Source organism: Platalea leucorodia (genome assembly GCF_965183815.1).
Source record: "Platalea leucorodia genome assembly, chromosome: 4".
NCBI classification, from domain to species: Eukaryota; Metazoa; Chordata; class Aves; order Pelecaniformes; family Threskiornithidae; genus Platalea; species Platalea leucorodia.
This window is the reverse complement of record NC_138826.1, coordinates 4,013,786-4,035,784: the sequence shown is the minus strand read 5'-3', so window position 1 is coordinate 4,035,784 and position 21,999 is coordinate 4,013,786. Positions and strand designations below refer to the sequence as shown.

Below are 21,999 nucleotides of genomic sequence, written 5' to 3'. Positions count from 1 at the left end.
AAAAATTACTGTTATTTGATTGGAAGTTAATAAAAGAGAATTTGTACTGTATACTCAAATGATCAGAAGAAATCAGAATTGAAACTAAGAAAAAAAGCTATGTATCTGTTTCTTTTCTGAGCTTTTGAAAAGGCTCTCAAAATATTCCTTGAAATTAAGTCTTCCTAGTCTGATAATTGATAGCTCTTAAAAAAAAAATCTAGGAATACTAAAACTGAGAGATTCGATGTGGAGAAAGAGGGTAAATATGCAATTTTGGCTTTGTTTACTGCATATTTATTCATTTTCTTTGATGGCGTTTCGTACGTACTGTTCTGTTGATCGGCAGAGCAGCAGCCTTGCCATGCGGTGCTCTAGGGAGAGCAGACCGTGCTCTTGCCTTGCCTCTGGAAAGGGGACTTGTCTAGATCAGCGTCTCACCGGGAGCAGGCGGGAGGCTGAAACGTGTGTGGAAGAAGACGACAGAATGGAAAAGTAAACATCAGCATGGTCTGTTCAGAAGATCCCTCCCATGAAGATAAATTGAACGCTATAAAAACCTGAGGATTTAAAGGATGATGTATCTTCATTTTTAAAGGTGATTCAAAAGTTAAAGTTTGCTGAGCATAAAGGTCGATGAATATATTATGACAGGACTTAAAGCCTGGGCTGACAGCACTTCTTGGTAACCAGATACTACAGGTCCATACACTGAGCAGCTACCACAGAGTAGCAAAGGTTGAATTTCACATCCTGGTGTATCCCATGGTGACTGGTTTGCTCACACTGTCCTTAAGGACGTAAAACCATTCACTTGGCAGCGCTGGGTTAACGGTTGGACTCGACGATCCTAAGGGTCTTTTCCAACCTTAACGATTCTATGATTCTATGATCTGTTTTTCACGATACAATTTTACATGACATCTGCACGTCTAATCATAAAGACACTACTTTGGTATGAACACATCACACAGGCAGCTACTACTCACATCCTGGGGAAAAAAATTGCACCAAAACAAAAGAAGTATTTGATAGCTCGGGTTTGGGTTTTTTTTCCCCCTTCTAAAAGCTACAGATCCTTTTCTGCCTGTAGGATTTTGCATCTGAATATGTATAAATATATTTGCATATATGCTAATTGGAAAGATGCCAGATTATATGACTGTTGTATACATCGCACCTACTCATCAGTTTTGCTGTGAAAAAAATCCGCTTGCCAGTAAATCTCTTGTGTTGGTTTCAAGTAATGGTAGTCATTTTTACAGGATGTTTGGGTTTGCTTGCCCTTGGTTCAGACAGGGAATTATGGGTTTTTTCCAAACGGCTAGAAATCGCTAGCTTTAGCCATGTCTAACATAAGATAGTAACTTTGTTAGATAATACGTATGTATAGTCATGCACTCTTAACTGTGAAACTACATTCCGTGCCACTGGATACATAAGCTTCAGCTGCTTGTTTTAGAAACGTGTTAATAGTTAATACATTTTTCTGCTTAGTGATCAGTTTTCAGTAGTTAATTCACAGCTTGTTCAAATATATTTTTTCCCAGATTGTGTGGGCACTCTCTCTCTGAATTGTTAAAGACAGTAAAAGGAAAGACATTAATGATGCCCTATTGCCTCTGGGCTCCTGCTGCTCCGCTGCAGAAGCCAGGGATGTCCTCTCACACCTCATCCACGGTGAACGCCTGGACCTTCTTCCTCCAGCAGCAGCAGATGGGATACCCGGCAGCGTGGGTTGATGCTTGTGCTGCTCATCAGCTCAGGAACACCCTAACAGCCAGCTGTGGGGCTCTCTGAGGGACACAAGCCCGTGAGTAAGACCATCCAGGCATTTTAATCTAAAAACTCTACTGTGCTGGGACTGGGGACACCTACCCCGTGTCCTTATCATCACTTCTGCTGTCTTCCTCCATACAGGAAAAGGCGTTTGTGTGTGTGTTGTTTCTCCAGGGGTCGAGGCACTCACCTGTGTGTCCAACAGGTTCTCAGCACCCCCTGAGAAGCATTTCCAGCCCTGCTGTGCTCGGGTCCCCAGGTCTCTTCTGGACTCAGTGCTGGTGAGGTGGCTGCTTGTAATTACAGGGATAGGACTGGGTGCCCTGCATGGGTATTTCTGTTCCTGTACTTGTGAGACCGCATAGGTGGGTCATGTTTATTTTAAACCTAAAGTTTACTTTAAAACTTTAAGTTTATACACATGCTTAGTCTTACTTAAGCTGGTGCCATTAAATTCAGATGCTAGAACTCCCGATGCAAACAGATATTACAAACTTTTTAGTCATTTAATTTCACCTTCTTCTTTCACTACTTACAGTTTCATCTTATGATTTTCAGTGGTTATCAGATACACTTGGATACAGCGTGATGACTTGTCATTGTAAAAATGGGAATATTCAAACAAGCGAACTGAGATCATGTCTCTACTTCAAATACAGATGCCCCCCTCACCCCCCCCATTTTACATATAAAGCTACCGTTGACAGAAGAAGTTAGTGTTTTAAATATAAAATATCTAAAATACATAAAAAGCATCATTTTGGTTTCAACTGCATTGCCAAGCCCAGGATCACTCTTGTAGTGATTCTCCATACATAAAAACACTGTTGGTGCTATCAGGGTTGCTTTAAGAATTGAAATATTTTTGTGAAGCATTTACTTGTGTTTTATTTTGCTATTCAGCAACAAACTAAACTATGGTTTCTTTTGTTTTCTTTAGTTTATCCATAAACATGAGCGCTATATTGCTACAATGGGGAATAACTGGGAAAATTAAATGCAATTACACTTACTGACACGAGATCAAAGTTTCTATCAATGCTTTTATTTTTGCTTAAATAAACAAAAACTACAAGCAATGAAGAAACTAACCTATATAAGGTAATAGTTCCTTCTCCCTCTAGTTCAACTGATATTTGAAAATTGTTTTTATTACAGCATAGGTGAAACAACTGTATTCAGCAGTGCTACTGAGAAGGTACAGAAGAGATCAGATGTAACGCTACCACATAGTAAAGAGATTAAATTTTTTTTCCATGTCTTAGGATAACCAAAGTCTATGTGTTAAAATATGCATTTTGATTTGAAAATTAAGAAACCCAGAACAATATTTTAGACGTTGAATACAAAACAGTAGTAAATATGCAAAATACAGTTGATAAGCAGAGCGATGAGGCAAAAGAAGTAAGTATAATAGTTGATTCTTAAAATGTAATTCTTTGTAATGCTGGGCTTCCCCCCACCCCCTGCATGTAATGTATTGTCACTCTAAACAGGACAGCTACGCAACATGGCGAGATGGTACTACCTTACGCAGTATAGTTGAATTTAATCACCAAAGCATCTAAAAGGTAATGACACTGGAAGGCCTGATATCTGCAGTAATATGTGCTAACCATATTGTGTCTGAGGAAAATGAGGTTATAAAAAATACAGTTTTGTGATATACAGTACTTGTTCAGTAAGAGAACTTGTCTTCTTTCAGCACAGATTTCTCGACGATTTCAAACAGTAATGTGAAAGCCGAAATTACAGTACAACTGCTAACACTGAGCGATACTTTGGTTAAATACATATGTTACACATCTGTGTGCAGATATCGGGCATTTCACCATGTTCCAGAAGAGATTTTTTTTTTTTACCCTGACATATTTATTCAAAAGTTTGTTATGAACCATTGAGATTGAGTTGTTTATACATTTGATTTATCCATGAGTATCAGCACTCCTTACAGAATAGATCAAAACTAAACACTCTACATAGGACCAATAGAGCAGAATTATTCAAGTTCAATGAAATATTACAAAAAAGGCTTCCTTTTTAGGAAAACTCAGCTATGGTAAAAATATCTACTACAGTGCACTGCACTGTAATAAATATTCAACATAAATTAATAATTTACAAGTACCTGAGCAAGTATACAGAGCACCATAGCACAGCACAGCACCAAAGGCAGTAGCTCAGAATTCTTAAAAATAATGCTGTTTTAAACATTAAAAATTCTAAGTATTGTCATAAAAATGAACTCCAGCTGGAGTTTAAAGGTAGTGCAAACTTCTGTCTTCACTTTTTAAAATAAAGGTGTCAAATTTTCTAGTCATTTCACGTCAGCAGTGCTGCTGGACCTGGATATCTGTGGTGGATGCTTGGGAGCAGGTCTGTCAGAAAGAAAGAAAATAGCAAATTGTTATTTAAACTTTTGTTGGTTCTCACCGCCAGCATCATGCTCGAGGCATGAAGATGAATGGTAAAACCTCTTGAAGATAATTATCGAAGCCAACGTCAGACATGTAGCATAGGACTCGCATACTGGGAGGAGATCAGACATGTTACTGCATACACAAGTCCCATCAAGAAGCCTAACTGGTACCAGCAGACTCCTTTTTTTTCAGTTCAGGTGTTAATTCCCACTTAATCAGTGGGATGAGCTAGCTCAATGTCACAGGTGTTGTTCTTTAAACTCTTTATTTCTTTGGATGCTCATCAATTTTGCACCTCTTTAAAAATGCTACTTAATGCTGTAGACCAGCAGTTAGTTTCAAAAAGTTGTAGCAGTCAGCTTGAAATATTATTACTTTCAGAACATCTTACTAGAAAGGACAGCCAGGAGCTTAACCAAAGTTCACTCTTGCAGTCTTTTTGCTAGAAGTATTAGGAAACTAACTCCATTCTTTTTTTAATTTTTCTGAGCAGTGTTAAGTGCCTCACTAGTGGAACTCCTGTTGCTGAAAATACTACTTTTATCTTCCTTGGAGCTCACTTTTTATTTGTAGGACACTGAAGAATATTGGGTAAGAAAATCTCATTGGCTATGTCCATTAACATTGGGCATAGTTACTTCACTTCCAGATTATGTTTTTTTCATCATCTTTTTTTTGAAGTGTGCAATTTGTGCGCTTTCTGAATGTTGGGGTATTATTTTCAGACAACATAAATTGATGTTCCATTGTGAAATGTGTGAACGGAAAATTGCTTTTATTGGTTGTTGATCTTAACAGCTTTCAGTTCTCGGCCTAATTCTGTAGGTGGTCTGAGTAGGAAATTTTTTTCTGCAAGAGCTTTGTTTCTCTTGGAATTGGTGCTTATTAACTCCTTTCTTTTGCAAGGAATTGTATTTATTGGGTATTTTTTGTAAATATAGAGTCAGATGCTTACAGTCAAACCTTCATATGAGTATGAATTCTCATACTCCTGTGGAAGTCAGTGCCATCGTGCTGATATACTCCCAGTGAGAATCAGTCTGATGCTGCATGCTTTTATATAAGCAAATAGCAAACGGTTGTTGCGTAGCTCTCAGCAATGGTTACAGCAGAGCATGGTTATTCAAGACATTTCAGACCTATCATTGAACGAAGTGCTATAAATCAAGCCGTTTTGATTAGGAGAACCAACCTGACGGGAGTAACGTGAGGCAGAGCTTTTGCCTGTCCAGGCACCGCGGTGCACGCGCTGTTATAGCGCGCTTTGGTCAGAGGGTCTGCTGGTAGAGGCTTCCGAGGAGGGTTGGGTTTCTGGTTTTCCTATTATAAAACATAAGGTCATATTAGTCTTTGGAACTGATATCACATACTTCTTCACATTATCACATAATTCTTCACATTAAAGTCAGCAACAACTGACTTTAAATTGAAGATAAGTTCAGAGTAGCTGTGACCAGATATATTCAAATAAGTAAGCCATAACTTGTTTTTAATAAACTGGCACTTAAATTTTAAAACAAAGGTTTAATACCATATCTTAATGATTTTGTTTCTTTTGATTCTTTTCTCCAAAAATACTGGGTGCGTCTATACTGGAGTTAATGATTAAATGGTGGAAAATGAAAACAACATAGACTGAATACATAACATTGGGAAAGTAGTTATATAGAAAAACGGAACTACTAGAAATGACTTTAAAATGCACATTCAGATGACCACAGAAACAAACTGCTCAAGTCCAGTTTGAATTGGGAGCATCTGTGGAATTTTTTTGAGAGATGCTGCTATGCTTTCATTCTGTGGAATTAAATGATTCATTAATAAAGAACAGAAGTCATCTGCTGTCAGGCATGAGCTAATGTCTCTTCTGTGTGGTCCCTGAAACACTGTAAACATGTTACCATGTCTATTTGTGGTCTTCATTTTGAAGAACTGGGATAGATTAAGTGACTTGCTCAGGGCACACAAAAACTCTCCAATGAATCCAAAAACTCACTTCAGATCCTTCTACTATTTGAACTGCATAGGCATGCTTTTTCTAAGTAATTGTACTCTTTACTGTTAGTTTGCCATAACTATCATTAGTAAAGTTAACCAAAATGAAGCAAGAAGAGCTTACAAGCATAATCTAGTTAAGGATCCCATGAAAGATGTAATCAAAACAAGCAGAGGCATGAATTGCTCATGAATAAAGTACAATTTTCATCATTTGTTTTGAGCATCCCTTTGTTTTCTTACTTTTCATGGCAAATATTTGCTCGTCCAAGAAAAAAATGCAGGTTGACTATCAGCAGACATTTCAATAAAGAAGAAAATATGGAGCTTAAGTAGACTTCATATGAAGTCATTTCAAATTTACCACAAACTACATCTTAAAGCTGTATACAATGTCCCTTTTCTTTTTCACTATTGGCATAACATGTACTACTTCTTGAGTGAATGAGAAATAGCAACATGAAAAAATTTTCTTATTTAAGTTAATGTTGCAGCCAAATCTCTCATGCAATATAAAAATTAGTCTTTTAGAATTTAGTCTTTTCAATATAAAAATTTAGTGTTTTAGAATTTCTTCCACTATAAAACAAAATAAACATTTTCCTATAAGAAGCTTGTCTGTGAGCTCTGTTTTTGGGGAGGGTGTGTGTGTGTGTGGAATAATTGCAAATATTCTTGAAATAATCAGGCCTGGTAAAGGATAAACCAAACAGCATGCTTGTAAATACTGTACGTAGCTTTATCTCATAGGGCTATCCTGTTGAAAGTCACAGAGTTTAATTAAACACTAGCAAAGGAGTTCTTCAAAACATGATCATTTCCCGTGATACAGAACTAGAACCTTAAAACTCTTAAGAGAAGAAATCTTACCATCAGGATTTCTTAACCAAGGCTTTGTGCACTAAATTTCTTGCACGATGAAATCTTAATTTGTGTGATTTGAAGCGAAATATACCTCTTTGGAACAAGTTAGATCACAGCAGAAACTGGGACTTTTAAAATAACTGAATTATCTCTACAGGAAAATATAAATTTAAGTTGCTTCTGTAATAACTTTGTTAAAAGTCATAATGTTTATTACATGGGAGAGTATTTGCATTGTCACTTTGAGTGTGACAGCATTTTAAAAACCAAGTTGTAACAAACACACAAACATCAGCATTATAAAGACAGCAAACAACAGATGCCTCTTTGAACACCATAAAGCCTTTATTCCCTTGACTGCCTTCACAGAAGTGGCCCTTTCCCTCGAGTACTTTTACATGATTAATCCCATGAATTAGTCTGATCACATGAGTATTCAGCTGTTTGCTTGATCAGTCCCTAATTGTTATTGCCTGATTTGTATTTACTCTTCAACTGGCAGAGTGCTTAGGTACCATAACTGGGAAGAGGAACTGATCCGGGCTCAGTAGTCTAGAGAAACAAAGGTCTGAAGAGCTTAAGATCTGGTAAGGATGAATGAACAAGAAGAGTGGAGAACTGTCCTTGTTTATTTGTTTGTGTTGACTAGCTGTGTCCTATGTCTAATCACCACCTGCAACACCTGATAGTAGGGAATGATTGACTTTCTGAGAAGCTCAGAGCAGCTAAGTACTGATGGGACCCAATCAGTTGCAGTTCCCCCCCCCCCCCCCCCCCCGCCTTTTTGCGGGGGAAGCTGGCTGGAATGGCTAATCCATAGGAGCTGATCTAGAACAGTTCTTCAGCTGTGGAGTGAGCATCTCCTCATGGCTGAGCATTAAGATAATCTTTGATGCCTAAGCCAAACTAACTCTTTAGGCCCTTGTATTCCAGAAGAAACAGCCATGTGAGGAAGTATGTTGAAACAGCAATCATACTGTAAATATAACTGATGGGTACACAAGCCCAATGCCTGATTTCTTTTCTTTTTTTTCTCCCAGAGCTTGTAAAAATGTCATCCTTGAGTTAATATCCTTAAGGAGGAAGCAGCAAAGTGGCTTGACAGAAAGTCTAATGTGGCAAGCTGGTAAGAAAGGGTAAAACAAAGAGGGGAAAAAAAAGGGAGAGGGAATTCAGATGCAAATGGAGATGGAGAATGTGTAATGGCTGAGGTGAAGCAGAATGGAGGAGCACTTCATACAAAGGAGATGCCAGCACAGGAAAATGCCACCAGGAAAACATACATCCTTAGAAGCAGAGGAAAAAACATTTGAAGAAATAAATCCTCTCCCCCAAACTGATTACAGGATGGTCTTTTATATTCTTTATGTGCCACAGGAGAATCCAAATTGATACAGCTTTGTATGGTAACATGTGTGGACACTTGCTGTAGCCTTTGACGTCCTGGCAAGTCCCTAGCACAGCTCACAGTACCACCACGGCTGTGCTTCCCTGCCGCATCTCTCTCGCCTTGCTCCCAGCCCATTTTTTTCCCCTACAGAGCTTCAGCTCTTCAATACAAAGAGTTCATGGATGGATTTCTTTGTCTAGTTTTATATCAACAACTTAGCATTTAATGCATTCAGTCTCTGTCTGTATTTGGGGAAGTATTGTTTTAAATATTGTCATGATTTCTTTTTACAGCTCTGCTAGGAAGAAAAACATAATTCTCGTATCCAGCAGCTACAAAGACATCAGGTGCATGAAGCTTTAATTTGTTTCACTGATATATTTTTTTAAATATGCAACTGGAAGAAGGTTCTTTGCCTGAAATGCACTGGGTGAGAAGGGGTGTCTTCCTCAATCTACTTAGATGGGAACTTAATTTGTGTCAGCCCTCCGTGTCCAAAGCCAGTTGGAGGTGATACAGGAGAGGTATTAGCAAGAATAACTGTGGCAGAATGAGCAGAAGGTGAGCCCAGCTCAGTTTTACTAGGGGAAAAGTGAAAATACCAACCTGTATTTCCTGTAATAAGGGTGACCTGTAAACTACGAGATATATTTTGGTAATAAGATGATGACATATCAGAGGCAGCAACTGAATGCTAACAGTAACAAAACCAAGTGGAAGTGATCGAGTCAGAATGCACGGAGTGAAACCACGCAGGGATAAACCTGCACCGTTTCTTTGATTTCAATGGTGCTGTGCTGATTTATATTGGCTGTGAATCTGGCCCGTAAATAAAGTATGTTTGCCTTGCGAGAGCATCTGAAAGAAGAAAAAGCTGTTTATCAGTCAAGATTGTTAAATATGAAACTTGGCAGCAGTTCATTTGCTAAGTGGTTTTTTGGTTTTGGAGTTTTTTTTATTATTTTACTTACATCTGAAAGGAAATTTTATAGCAAAATAATAATCCATTCATTGCTGCCTCAACAGCCACTAGAGGGGAAAAGAGCTGTCTTAGAGTCTACTTAGTATGTTGTGCCTTAGCTATCCACTGCTCGAAGCCCAGAGGCAGCAGGAAAGTAGCTCGTGCTTAAATGTCCCTCTCAGAAGGGAGAAGCAGGAGGAGGCAGCTGTGAAGCCATAGAAACGGTGAATGGTTTCAGACACTCTTCTTCAGCACTATGCTGCAGTGCTGAGCATCTGGATGATATTATGAATATAGCAATGATTTTTAAAGTGCTTCCTCTTGATGACCTGATGGATGCACTTCCAAGAGAGTGCTGAAGCAATACATTAAGTAGTATCTATATAAACTAGACCAAAACTATTCTTAAGTTAATTTACTTCTTCTAGCTTTGAGGGAGTAAAATTGTTAACTTCAGAAGAAAAGATTTTCTTCCTGTATAGTGTTTTGTGTGTCCCTAGGATATAAAAGTAGCTATTTCTGACAATCTTGAATTGAGGTTATGGACATAATTTTGAAAGAAGCCACTCTTGCTTATTCACTAGGCTGCCTTGAGTTGAGCCCCTGTTTGTCCTACTTCTGTTTCATGCAGCAAACTGAAAATTGAAAACAGCGATATTAATTTGAGCTGCCAAACTGAAAAGCTTTTTGGCAGTTTCAGATCTGTCAGTCTTTGGTAATGATAGTGCTCGAGATCTGGTATTCTACCTTGCACTTTATGTGGGATTTGAAGGGGAGGGCACTTAGGAACATGAATTGTAGCGGTGCACTGGGCGGCTTTGATGGGCGATGACAGGCTGAGGCAGATACAGAGCCACCATCAGAATGAGAAATGGTTACTTTTTCTTGGAAAGCCTTTTCTCCATCTGTCTTCTGCTAGCGGGAGACAGTGTAAGCTTGTAAATTGCTAGATAAGAAGAAACAGAAGAAACTTTTTTTTTTTTTTTTAAAGGAACAATTTGATTAAGAAAGGGAAAAGCACTTGTACTTAAAATCTTAACTTTGACAACTGAAATGTGCAGAGTGTTTTAAGGAATACAAGAAAATAAACAACAAAACCATTGGAACTAAAGACAAAAGCAACACAAATACTACTTCAGATTTCCTATAAAATTGATTTTAGAAAGAATCAGTATTTCCCATTCCCCTGAGATAGAAAATAAATGACTAGCAAGGTGGAAAAGGGAGGAAGAAAAAGCTTAAATATATTGAAAGTGATTAATAAGCTGGCCACACTTACAAAAGTTGGTCTAACCTGAGTGATTCAATACTGAGACAGACAAAATTATAACTAGACACACTTTTCCTGCTGTCCTAGTAGGTAAGCACACTGCCATGGCAGCTCAGCACTGTCTCATCCCGTTTTGTTTCTGTGTTCTTTTTGCAACCACTTTTCAAAGCACCGCGCTTCAGCAGCTGTTTCTCAGAGCCATAGCCACCTCCAAATCACTGGGCAAGTGCCTCAGTGTAGCTCACAAGGCTGCGGCATGAAGGTGCTCTGTTCTTGGAAATCCTAGCTAGGTTACAGATGGGGACCGTCACTCGAGACAGCTATTGGAGTACAGATTTGCAGGATGTGCATCCAAATCAACGTGATACTCATTTAAGATAGCTTGGTGATAATGACATTTGCTTCATTTTAATCTTGTACTGTATCCAGAATAGCACAATGTCTACAAAACAGAAATAGCTGGGTGCCTGGTTCCTTTGCTTTGACACAGTCATGCTACAAATGCAACGAAAAGAGAAGCCAGTGACAAGAAAAGTGACAATTTAATACAGAAAACTTCATCTACCCTGAATATTTGCCTTGAGATGCCTCTTATTACAAAAAAAAACCCAAACAAACAAAAAAAACAAACAACAAACCACACGGTTACCAGCTCTATTTAAACATTGCAGTGAAAGGTATGTCTACATGAAATAGTGTGGGTAATTACAAGTCTGCTTTTCAGATCTGTGCGCTGGAAAAAAAATATGCAATTCATACACCCCTCGGCAGAACAGAAGCACATCAAGCTAATACATCTTTTGCTCTTGCGCAAGACATCTGCAACTTGACGTCCTAAACTACATCACTGTATTTGGCACCTTGCTATCAGACTGAACAGTTTCCCCTCTGGTTGGGCAGCTGGCGAGATGAGCCCGTGTTTGCCTCTAACACGGAGCTTGTTTATACCGTTGTGTCTTTTGAGTGGTGAAAAGAGAGTCCGGGATCCCAAATTTTAGGATCACAGCCTCAGTTGGCATAAACCAATATAACCTTCATGAGCAAAATGGGAATTTAAGATATCTTTATGAAATTATCTACACTGCATTTCTAAATTTGTACAAAGTATAAAGGAAATACTGTGGAAAGAGGGCAGTATGAAAGATGAGAAAACACTTCATTCCTATTCACCGCATGCAGATACTCAGACACTAACTATTAAATAGAAGAGAAGCTGAAAGAAAATCCATGGGTACCTGGGCGAACCTCAGCGAAGGGTTAGCTGGCAAGGGTCTTTCAGGCACAGCGTGATGACATGGCAGCTGGGGAAGGGGCGGAAGGACTCGCTGCGGTGTTTTTAATTGTGGCAAATCGTGTGTCTTCACGGGATTACTAATGTCAATGATCTGATACGGCAGTGGTCTTCTTGGACCATCTCTCTGTAACAACAACCCCACCCCAACAAAAAAGTTATAGACATCAAGAGCTGACATAAATATTACTACTTTAAAATCTATGTTATTCACTTGCTTTTTCTCTTCTGCTCTCCATTTGTCTACCTTCAACACCTCTGCAACCAGAGAAGCAATTAACAGCTTCCAGAGTCCTACCCAAGCACTAATGCTTCACCGTTTAGCTGTAGTGTTCTGGTGTAAGCTGGCTGCCTCTGTCCTGGAGACTCAACTATTCCTTTTCTGCACTTGACATCTCCACCTGTCTAAAACTTGGAAGCCATAAATGTATTTTGACGCCTACATCTTCTCCCATTTTACATGTTAGTTCTACATGATATTAAGATCATGTAATGATTGTGTTATACTAAATTACTTAAACAAGATCCAAAATATATAATATGCTTTTTCTCCTCCCCCCCTCCCTTTTTTTTTAAACTATTTAGGACTCACTTTTTGTATGCTTGTATTTTGTGGCTTCATGATGAGATTTTTACTGAGAGATGTGGTATGAACATGATTAGGCTCAGATGAACTGGAAGGTCTCGCTGGACTCACAGACCTGCAATATAAACATATATTTATTGAACATAACATTCTACTTTATACCATTTTTTGAAACAGTAGCCTCTTTTCAGAATGAGATTTTGCAAGGACTTTCTGACTTTTTATAGTAAACAAGGAAAGTAAAAATTGTCTAGTGCTCCTGCAAGAATAAAAACAAATATTGATTTTTTGGAAACCACTAGTCTGTTAAATTAGCTTCTGCAATCTGTGGAAATGCAGCTTTGTAACACCCAGGAGACTGTTCTAATGAATCTAGCATTTAAACAGTAATGACCTCAAATATGAAAGTTTCAGCTCACTCAACTGAGTTTAGATAAAAGGCCATGCAATGTAATGAAACTATTCCAAGCAAATGAAAATAAAGGCAATATTTCCTTCACTTCTTAATTTTTTATCACAAAAGAGGTATATAGTTAAACCAAAACCTACATCATTTACTGACAATCAATAAAGTTAAACTAAACCAGGAAAAACACCGCGGTTAATACTTGGTGAATATTTTTGTTAAGGCTGGCTCTTTCTAACATATTCACAGCGTCCTGTGATGAATGTCAAGACGAGAGCTGCCATGTTTACAGCTACTTTCTACTAATATCTATCAGAGTATAATTAGGGAAAATGATCATACCTTAGTTTCTCTATTGTTGTCTTTTTACTTGTAAACAACCATCTCATGAAAGTCTTCCTTTTCAGATACATGATTGATCCGGCAAAGATAAGGCACAGAATGGTTATCAACACTCCTATGGTTAAGCTCTTATTATCTGCAACAAAACACATTCAGTTAATTTCTATCAAGAGCCATCTTTACTGAAATGTTATGTGGATGGAGCAGGACATTGCTGCCTGGCCCAGGTTTCTAACTGCAATGCAGGTGAAGTGAATAAACTATGAATTAAAGACTAATAAACTCTTATTTCTTCTGGCCTGATGCTTGAAATTTTGGTCTGTTTTAAAGTTATTTAACATTGGAGAAAAATTGGTTAAGGTATAACATTGTAGGTCCCTTCCAACTGACCTATTCTATTCTAATCAGATGTCTGGGTCCAAACATGACCATCTCCATGTACTCCCTCTGCACCTATGTTCAGGTCCTGCTTCGGTTGACACCTGCAAATGGGGCCATAGGGTGCATGGGCTGTCGGCCTCATCCAGACACCCCCAGGGTGACTGGCTCCTTCTTCATGGGCTGCCTGCTGCCAGGGTGGGAGGGAGAGGAAAGGGACAGAAATGCCTAAATCATGGTTTGGTAAAGTGCAAGCTTTTAAATATTCTGTCCCTCAAACATAAGCAGTAACCTTAGCTCCTTTATAACCAGATTTTAAGAGTTTCATTGTGCTTTAACACAGGGCAAACAGTCTGAAATCTGGACTACTGTGGTCCAGCCCAGATGACTGTCAAGTCGAACCTGGAGGCAAGCGAGGAGCCGAAGGAAAGCCTTCAGCAAGAGTGTTGTGTGCTCGCAGAGGGATGCTCTGCTTAGCGAGGGGCTGCAGCCTTCTGTACTTGTTCCAGTTTTCAGAGTGCTTTAAGCTGCTTTAAGTACCTTGCTGGGACCTAAGTGAGGCACAACAGTGAGATGAACCCTGACTAGATGACTTGCAGCTGAAAGAAAGCCTTATTTTTAGGAAGAGGTAAGCAGCAGCTCTGATCGTTATGGATACGCGATATCATCACTGCCTGGAGGAGAGGATGTTGTGATTCTTCAGGACTGCTGACCTAAAAAATGCACGCTCCCACAGAAGGAGAAACATCTTTAATCTTTGCTCTGGTAACCTATCATCACTGTCTCAGTCTTATCCTCATTGATTTTCAGCCAGGTGGCTCTCATCTACTGGCCTAAGCTCACTTGGATGCTGGTGAACGCAGTCACATTATAGCACTGCAGAATAATAAATCCCTCACCATCTCTAAAAGATTAATAAACATAATAAGCTAAGATTATGCAATTTAAATTAATTAACTTCTCTACCTAACAATTAAATATTTAAGGCTTCTTTGTAAGAAAAATACAGAGTGTCAAACACATATGTTTATTCTAAGTCAGTGGGTAAAATCAGTTACTAAATACTAATGAGACCATGTGCCTTGTTTGACTAAGATGAAAGTATTTTATTGAGCTAATCCTTCTGTAATTTGATTTAGAGATGTGCAAACTGCTCGGATCATAATCCAAACCACCCCATCAAGCGTTCATATTTAAATCCAAGTGTCAGCGATAGAAAATTAGGTCCTCTAGCAATTTCCGTAGTTGTTTATTCCCGGTGTTATTGAATGCAGCACTGTCTTTTGAGAAAAATGGTGAAACTACCACACTATATTAAACTATTGTTAAAACAATTTTCTGTTAAATGGAAGAGTTAGCTTCCAAAGCACAAAACGCAAGAATTATCAAAGATGTCCTCTATTTTTCTTCTCCAGTTAGTGTTGTCTGTGCAGCACATTATTATAATATATTTTGTAGCTCCCTAGATACTTAGCTTTCAGGTAAGCTGAAAAGGACTACAATGCTTTAGAGCAAATCTTAAAAGAAAATATTTAACACGTAAGTAATCACTTGTTCAGTGCCTGAGCACATTTCTTTGCTATCTTACTGACTGGTAGGTATTTAAAAAAAAAAGACCTTTCAACAGTGAAATCATAATGTGAAGCTTTGTCATGGAAATGACTGTGATGTCATAAATCCAGTATTACAATTCACTGCAGGATCTGGCATGTAGAGAATACAATCCATTTTGGTTTTGAACAGCATTATTCAGATGCATTATTCATATTCAACATGCAGATAATTTTCCAGCAAGTTTTAGTTTATATATATACATGTGAGTAGACTCTTTGTCCTGTCCCTTGCTCAGACATAACTCAGAAACATCTCTAGGGAAGTCACTAAAGTTACAGTAGTCTGGATAAAAACTGGCATGTGGTGATTATCAAATCATATAAAATTCACAATGTGTAGAAATAATTATTTCTGAGATTGGCCAAAGGTGAAGTAAGATACTATAGCCAATGTTCTGCAGACTGAGCAAGGGGAAATTGAAATACAAATTATAGAAAATGCACATCTCGTACTACTATCATATGTGAGGGCAACTTCTGGTAAATGTGTGGAAGCTATCTATAAAATGTAGTTTTAATCTGGTACGGTCAGAAATCTGCTCTTTTCCACAACACAAAAGATCCTCAGAAGCACAATATCAAATATATTTTTGATTTTTGATTATAATGCAATAATTTTGCATTTATAATCATTGCAATATCCACTCTTCATTAGGCACCCAACTACAGAAGCAGGTTATGTGTACAATAAGGTAGTTCTATCCCGATGCACTCAGTGGAGAACACTGGAGCTTGGCATATCTCAAGGTGAATCCAAGAGTACTGCAACATTCATCTACCATGGCAACAGGATTAGCTCAAGTGTGGCAGTTAGCTCCTCATCCTCGGCTTAAATCAATACTATTTCCTACTCATTGCAGTGAGCTACTAAACTTGACCATGTGTCTTGAAAAAAAAAAGGCAAAGAAAGGCAAAGAAACAAACTCACCAGGACCACTGTGCCTTTAGTTATGCAAGAAAATTGATGCACTCAGCTAGCCTTGGTTTCGCTTCACTAAATTTCCAAGTTGGTGCCAATGAGTTTGGGTTAAGCTATTTGATTTACTGACTTATTTCCCAATCTTGTAAGCTCATTGCTTACAAGACGACACTTTGTATTTCCACTCTTTATCATGGAAACAAGAAGTAAAGCATGAATTACTACTAACCTGCTTGCCTAATTGGTCCGCTGTCCATGCTGCCACCAAACCCTGGCTTGTCGCAGTAGGGGGGGGCCCAGTCAGCCTCGCAGTGACAGTTCTTTTTATTGTTGCAGACCTGCAAAACAAGACAAGTGACCTAACTTGGAAAGGATTGCCCTATACATATGAGAACAGCAGTGGCTGATAAGGCCTCCTAATCAGATAGTGACACATCTAAAAGAAATAAAACCTATAGAAGAAAAGAGGTGTACAGGTATCTGCCCATTGGCACAACTAAGATGGCATGGAGCAGCTCTGAGTGCAAGACACCATGGAGTAACAGGGATCCTAAAAAAAGCATTATTTATTTGGCAGTTAATCGTTTGAGTTGCACCAGCTGACAACTTCAATAATATGAGGATAATCACACAACTCTTAAGTCTTACGCTCTCTTTGCCTCCAGCAGCAACATTATCTGCTTTCTAACTTCTGTTCCTTCTGCCTTCATAGGAACAAGAGTCTCTCTACGCTGTTAATGCTGTAAAGCTTTGTCAGCCCACTTCAACACTCCTATCCATCAAGAGCTTGCACCAGCCTGCATACTGATTTTTCCACTGCTCAGATCCCCCAGCTCTAAGATGAACCAGTTGCTGGAAGAACATGTGAAACTGGGATAAGGGCTGAGGAAACCCTCCCTTTGATATCACAGCTGCACTGTCTGTAAAGATACAGTCCTCGGCGTTCTGGTGGTTTTAATCTGAGTTAAGGAACAACTAGCAAGACCTGATTTACCAAATGCTCCCTGCAGAATAAGAGAGCTCCAAAGGGCTGGAGTCCATCATTAACATCAGCCTGCTCCCGCTGCTCAGAGCAGAAGGAGCTGGTAGACTCATGGCTCTTTCCTCAGGAGGTCCCACAGTCCCAAACACCCATCAAAAGAAGGGCTGCTTTTAATTTCCTTTTGCTACCACCCAAGCAGTGGCTATGTGACTAATACAGAGGCTAAAGCTCCATGCTGTATCCACAGAATCCATGAACTGAATGGGCCAAAAATTTTGTTGCACAGGAGAGAGATGGCACAGTCACATGTAGATGCTCAAACTGATTTTTAAATAAATTTTTTGGGCTTAGGGCTAGTTGTCAATATGGTCCTAAATTCCGTGCTAACACTGATCAGCACTGATCTACCACCACCATAGAGAAACCACACAACAGATTAATAAATGGGTTTCTCAGTAAGACACTAGTTAGTTCACAGGAGTTTGCAAATATGCATTTTTCTGGCAAGGTCAGCTGGCAGGCTTTCAGAAAGACTATACTGGCTGTGTCTGCAGAGTACTAAAATATCATTTACGTAGCTTAGGCTGGCTACGGTCATGTAAAATGCAAAGAAAAAAAAGATTTACTTTTCAAAGACAGAAAGATAATTAAACATATCATTCATTAAGTATTATTTTTTAAATTAAAGTGCTACAGGAGTTCCCATCTACAATTCCACAAGGTCATTTTTTGCTACTCAGGAGTCACCAGAGGCTCTCCATCGTACAGACGTAAAAATGCCAGTCTAAGCTGACGCTCATTCCAGCACAATGATAGTGTGCAGCGCCATCAACACTGCACAGGTTTTCAAATGTGGGATGACAAAATAAGTTAAAGCAAATTAAAATCCCTTCTCAGGAGAGGACAGAGAATTTCCTATGGCTCTTCCTGTGTGGTTGCCACAGCTTTTCACAGAAACAGAGAGACCAGCAGCAAATCAAGGTTAATAAGGCATAGCTTGACATAATTAACATTTTCATAATATAAACTAGGATTCAAACCACTTTGATATTATTAACTGGTCTCATCAAATTGTTCATCCTGCACCACTTTCATACCGTGAAACTCGCCAATATGGTTTTACTTTATTTTAGTACTTTTGGAAATGCTTTTCCATTTGACTCTCAATTCAAATGCATATTTTAACTTCTCTGTATCCACATAGAAACTGTATTTTTTTAAATATTAATGGGAATTCTTCATGAAGGTTAGACTTAAAACTGCTTTGCAGATGACAAAATTCCTTTCTATCACAGACTGTTAATTAAGAACAAGATAATTACTACTTGATAAATATTTCTTTGTTAAATAAAAATAATTTCATTTCTTGTGGTTCACATAAGGAACACTGAAAATGGAAATACATAATAAAAAAATATCGCAGTGACTTTGATATATTACAAACAATCATAGATCCCAAAGCTATTACATAAAATGATTTCTTGTCTAGTGTTTATTGACTGATCGTAAAAAAAGTGTTCCTGTAACGCTTACTCCACGTCCATGGCACTTTGTTGCACATGTATGTACACCAAACACACTCGTATTCTGGCACTGGCGATTAAGGCAAATCTGCAAAATAAGAGAAAAGGAGTTTTAATAGGGACAGAACCGCTGATGCTCCCAAGGCATCATGTCCCTCCCTGTATGTCTGCTCCTCCGTCAGTGGTTCTTTTTAGCAGTTAAAGGTTTCCCAATACACGTGCTGCATTGACAATGTCACATTGACAAAAAGATAAGGGCACCAGAATTAGGTTTCTTCTTCTTATGCCTTTGTAAGACTTCTAGGTCCAAATCTGTGGAAACTGAATTCTGCTCTCGATTGGCATCCTGGCCAATACTGAATTTCAGACATAGTTCATACTTGGTTGATATGCTGAGCTTGTGTAAATAAACACTCGCAGTTTCACTGAAGTGGAACTAGTGGTGAGCCGCTGGGGTTTGGGGTTTTTAAAGCCAATTTAAAAAACAGCAATTTGCATTTTTTCAGGACTAGGAATGCACTGAGCAGGATTCTTCCATATACCTGATCTGGCTGCGTTCACGCCTTCACAGCAGCAGATGGTTCCTCAAGGTCCCCTCATGGTGTAAATTAGCATGGTGCTGTTTATATCAATAGCGCGATACTTTACTTTTCCATGCTAGTACAGGACTTGGACCCAGGACAGCCTGAGTATTTAACTGAGGTCATTGATATATATGCGCTCATCATCGTTCTTCAGCAAAACTGAGACATTTCTAAGAGTTTTCCCAAGCTAAGTAATTTTTTTAGTGTCAAATATAAACCAGCCATATTTAAAGTGTATTACTAATCTTATAGGAAATGGAAGTAAACAAATAGCATATGCAAAGCAATACAATTCCAAAAGTTTTTTGTTTTCCAGTCATTACGGGTAAACTTTGCCAATATAGCTGAAAATTGAGGTAAAGCAAGATTAGTACCATCTACTAATACCATCGAACAATCTAATGACTGCTGAAGATGTCAGTAATGAGAAGTTATCCTACTAAAAACTGAAAAAAGAAGAAATTAAGACTGGAATAACTATTACTATGCTATGTTGACCAAAAAAAAAAAAAAGAAAAAGAAAAAAAAAATCACTGCACAGTTTTGCTCATGTTTAACTGCAGTTCAGTTCAGTAGTACTAAAAGTCAGTCAAAATAATTAGCATTAAGCAGGGAATAGTGTTGAAGGAGACGACAGGGATGCTTAATCAGGGCACTTATCCCCTGGGGAGAAGGAAAAATGGAAAGGAAATTAGAGTGAATTGGCATCAACATGCACGCATGTAGAGAATATGGTCTGATTACAGCAGTATTCACAATTCAAATATTCATAGTGCAGTAGCACACAGAATTTTGATCACATTAATATGGCTGCATTTCAAATTGTGTATCTTCAGCTTAGAAAACTCAAGAATATTTAAATTCATATTCTTAATCCATAATACAAATGCACTAATGTCCTCAAAGTAAAACATACAATTTCATAAGTATTAGCCTGTGTATTCTATAGTATGTATGTGTATGATTAGATAGATTAGAAAGATTAAATACTCATTAGTAAAACATAATAGGGTGCTTTCCCAGCGTCAAATTTTCCTTGAAAAGACATTTTATAACAGATTGACTTAGAAATGTTGTAAGGGTTGCTTTCCTGTAACAGAACTGTGGCTTCACTAGGGACATATTTTAAACCTGTTCCCAATGCAGTGTGATAATCCAACATAAATCAAAAGCATTCAGAAATTCAGAGGCTTACTTGAATTTACCACAAATTACCAAAGTACTTTTTTTTTTCTTTCTGCAAGCAATCCACTGAGGGTATGGAAACCTTCTTCATTTCAATAGCTCTTGGACTCCTTTCCATTCCTCCCCCCTGTAAACTCATGGCTGTCTCCCATCTTTCTCTGTTCCTTTTCTCACAAAAGAAAAACTAAGAATGAGACAGCCATATGAAATTTGGGCTACATTCACATCGGATAATTCACAAAGTTTGCAAAATATGGTTGCAAAAATCAGTTTTGGTGGCTGAACATCAATGGGTTTATATTTTTCTAATAGCACATAGAGAGAGAGCTTTTCCTGCAAGAAAAAAAAAGGGTGGGGACCATAATTAGCAGATATAATACAGCTTGAAACCTAGAGTGAAGTTAATGACAATTTTGCAGTGCTGTAGACACTGGGAAAGTGAATAAATTGAACTCCTCAGGAATTCATTAACGATCCTGTAATGTATTTTGCTGTACTTATTTTGCAGAAAACCTCTAGCCTACATGGACAGATACTTGGGACTGTCCTCAAAAAATCAGTTATAAACTTAAACAATTTGCATTGCATTGCAAATCTGTAATCCAGAACAGTGGCCAAAAGAAGAAGGGAGGAAAAATCTGACTCAGTGTGAGCATGAGAAACAATTCTTTTGTGGAAAAAAAAATCCCAAAGCAAAACCCAGTCAGTTTTAGTACAAAATACTTTGCAGCATGAGGGCAGTGATGTTCTCCTTGTTTGGGAGTATTTCAGAACCTTACTTTTCCATCTTCACACTTGGTTCCTGACAGCACAAGACCAGGATCGGGCATATCATCACCCAAATACACGTGGGTACCACGACAGAGAATCTTGCCACCTTCCTGAAGTGGGATATTAGTTTCTATGGAAACAGCATTGGTACCAATTACAGGTCGATTTGCTCCCCCTTGACACTGAATTTTTCCACATTTGGCATCTCTGAAGGAAATAAACAAAACCAAAAATTAGTTAAATAACTTTAAATGTTATAAGCCCTCTCCCACCACCCTTGCATCTGTTCCTGTGTTTGTAGGGAGAGACCCTACCTGGGTTCACATTTAGCAAAGGAGCTCTTGGAGTCTTTGCCACAGTTGCCGTAAGGATCACCTGCAGAATTGACTCTCTCAAAGCAGATCCCAGGAGCGGGTTTCGCACCTGAAACAAAACCTAATCAGAACTTTCATCTCATACAAGGTGTTTTTAATAATTTTCTTTGAGCTCCACTGATGCTTTAGGGGAAGGTAAGATGTGATCTGCATATTGATGAAGCACAACAACACGGTTGTGCTGGATCAGCATGCTAATTGAGGAGCCTGAATGCGTGGGTTTTCCACTGTTCTTTGTCTCTCTTGGCAATGCTGAGCACTAGACAATGCAGAACTCATTCTCTTTCAGAATTTCTCTAGATGATATCCCTCTTGTGAATCCTCCTAGGACACAAAAACTTTTAGCAAATGCCAGATCTAGTTTGGTGAAGAAAGACAAAGGCCAGC

The 21,999-nt window shown here is 38.5% G+C and overlaps 1 protein-coding gene across 2 annotated transcripts in view; it reads right to left on the bottom strand.

Annotated features, from left to right (window-relative positions):
- Window positions 1-4,075: 4,075 nt before the first annotated feature.
- Window positions 4,076-21,999, bottom strand: part of ADAM12 (ADAM metallopeptidase domain 12) — a gene marked incomplete at both ends in the record, with an annotated part of 185,819 nt that continues 167,895 nt past the window's right edge. For both annotated transcript variants that reach the window (XM_082308395.1, XM_082308396.1), the window contains 9 exons: window positions 4,076-4,136; window positions 5,371-5,498; window positions 11,894-12,076; window positions 12,542-12,650; window positions 13,284-13,419; window positions 16,423-16,531; window positions 18,709-18,786; window positions 21,247-21,445; window positions 21,553-21,661. In XM_082308395.1, the coding sequence (XP_082164521.1) occupies window positions 4,076-4,136; window positions 5,371-5,498; window positions 11,894-12,076; window positions 12,542-12,650; window positions 13,284-13,419; window positions 16,423-16,531; window positions 18,709-18,786; window positions 21,247-21,445; window positions 21,553-21,661 (1,112 nt within the window). The remainder of the gene's footprint in view (window positions 4,137-5,370; window positions 5,499-11,893; window positions 12,077-12,541; window positions 12,651-13,283; window positions 13,420-16,422; window positions 16,532-18,708; window positions 18,787-21,246; window positions 21,446-21,552; window positions 21,662-21,999) is intronic.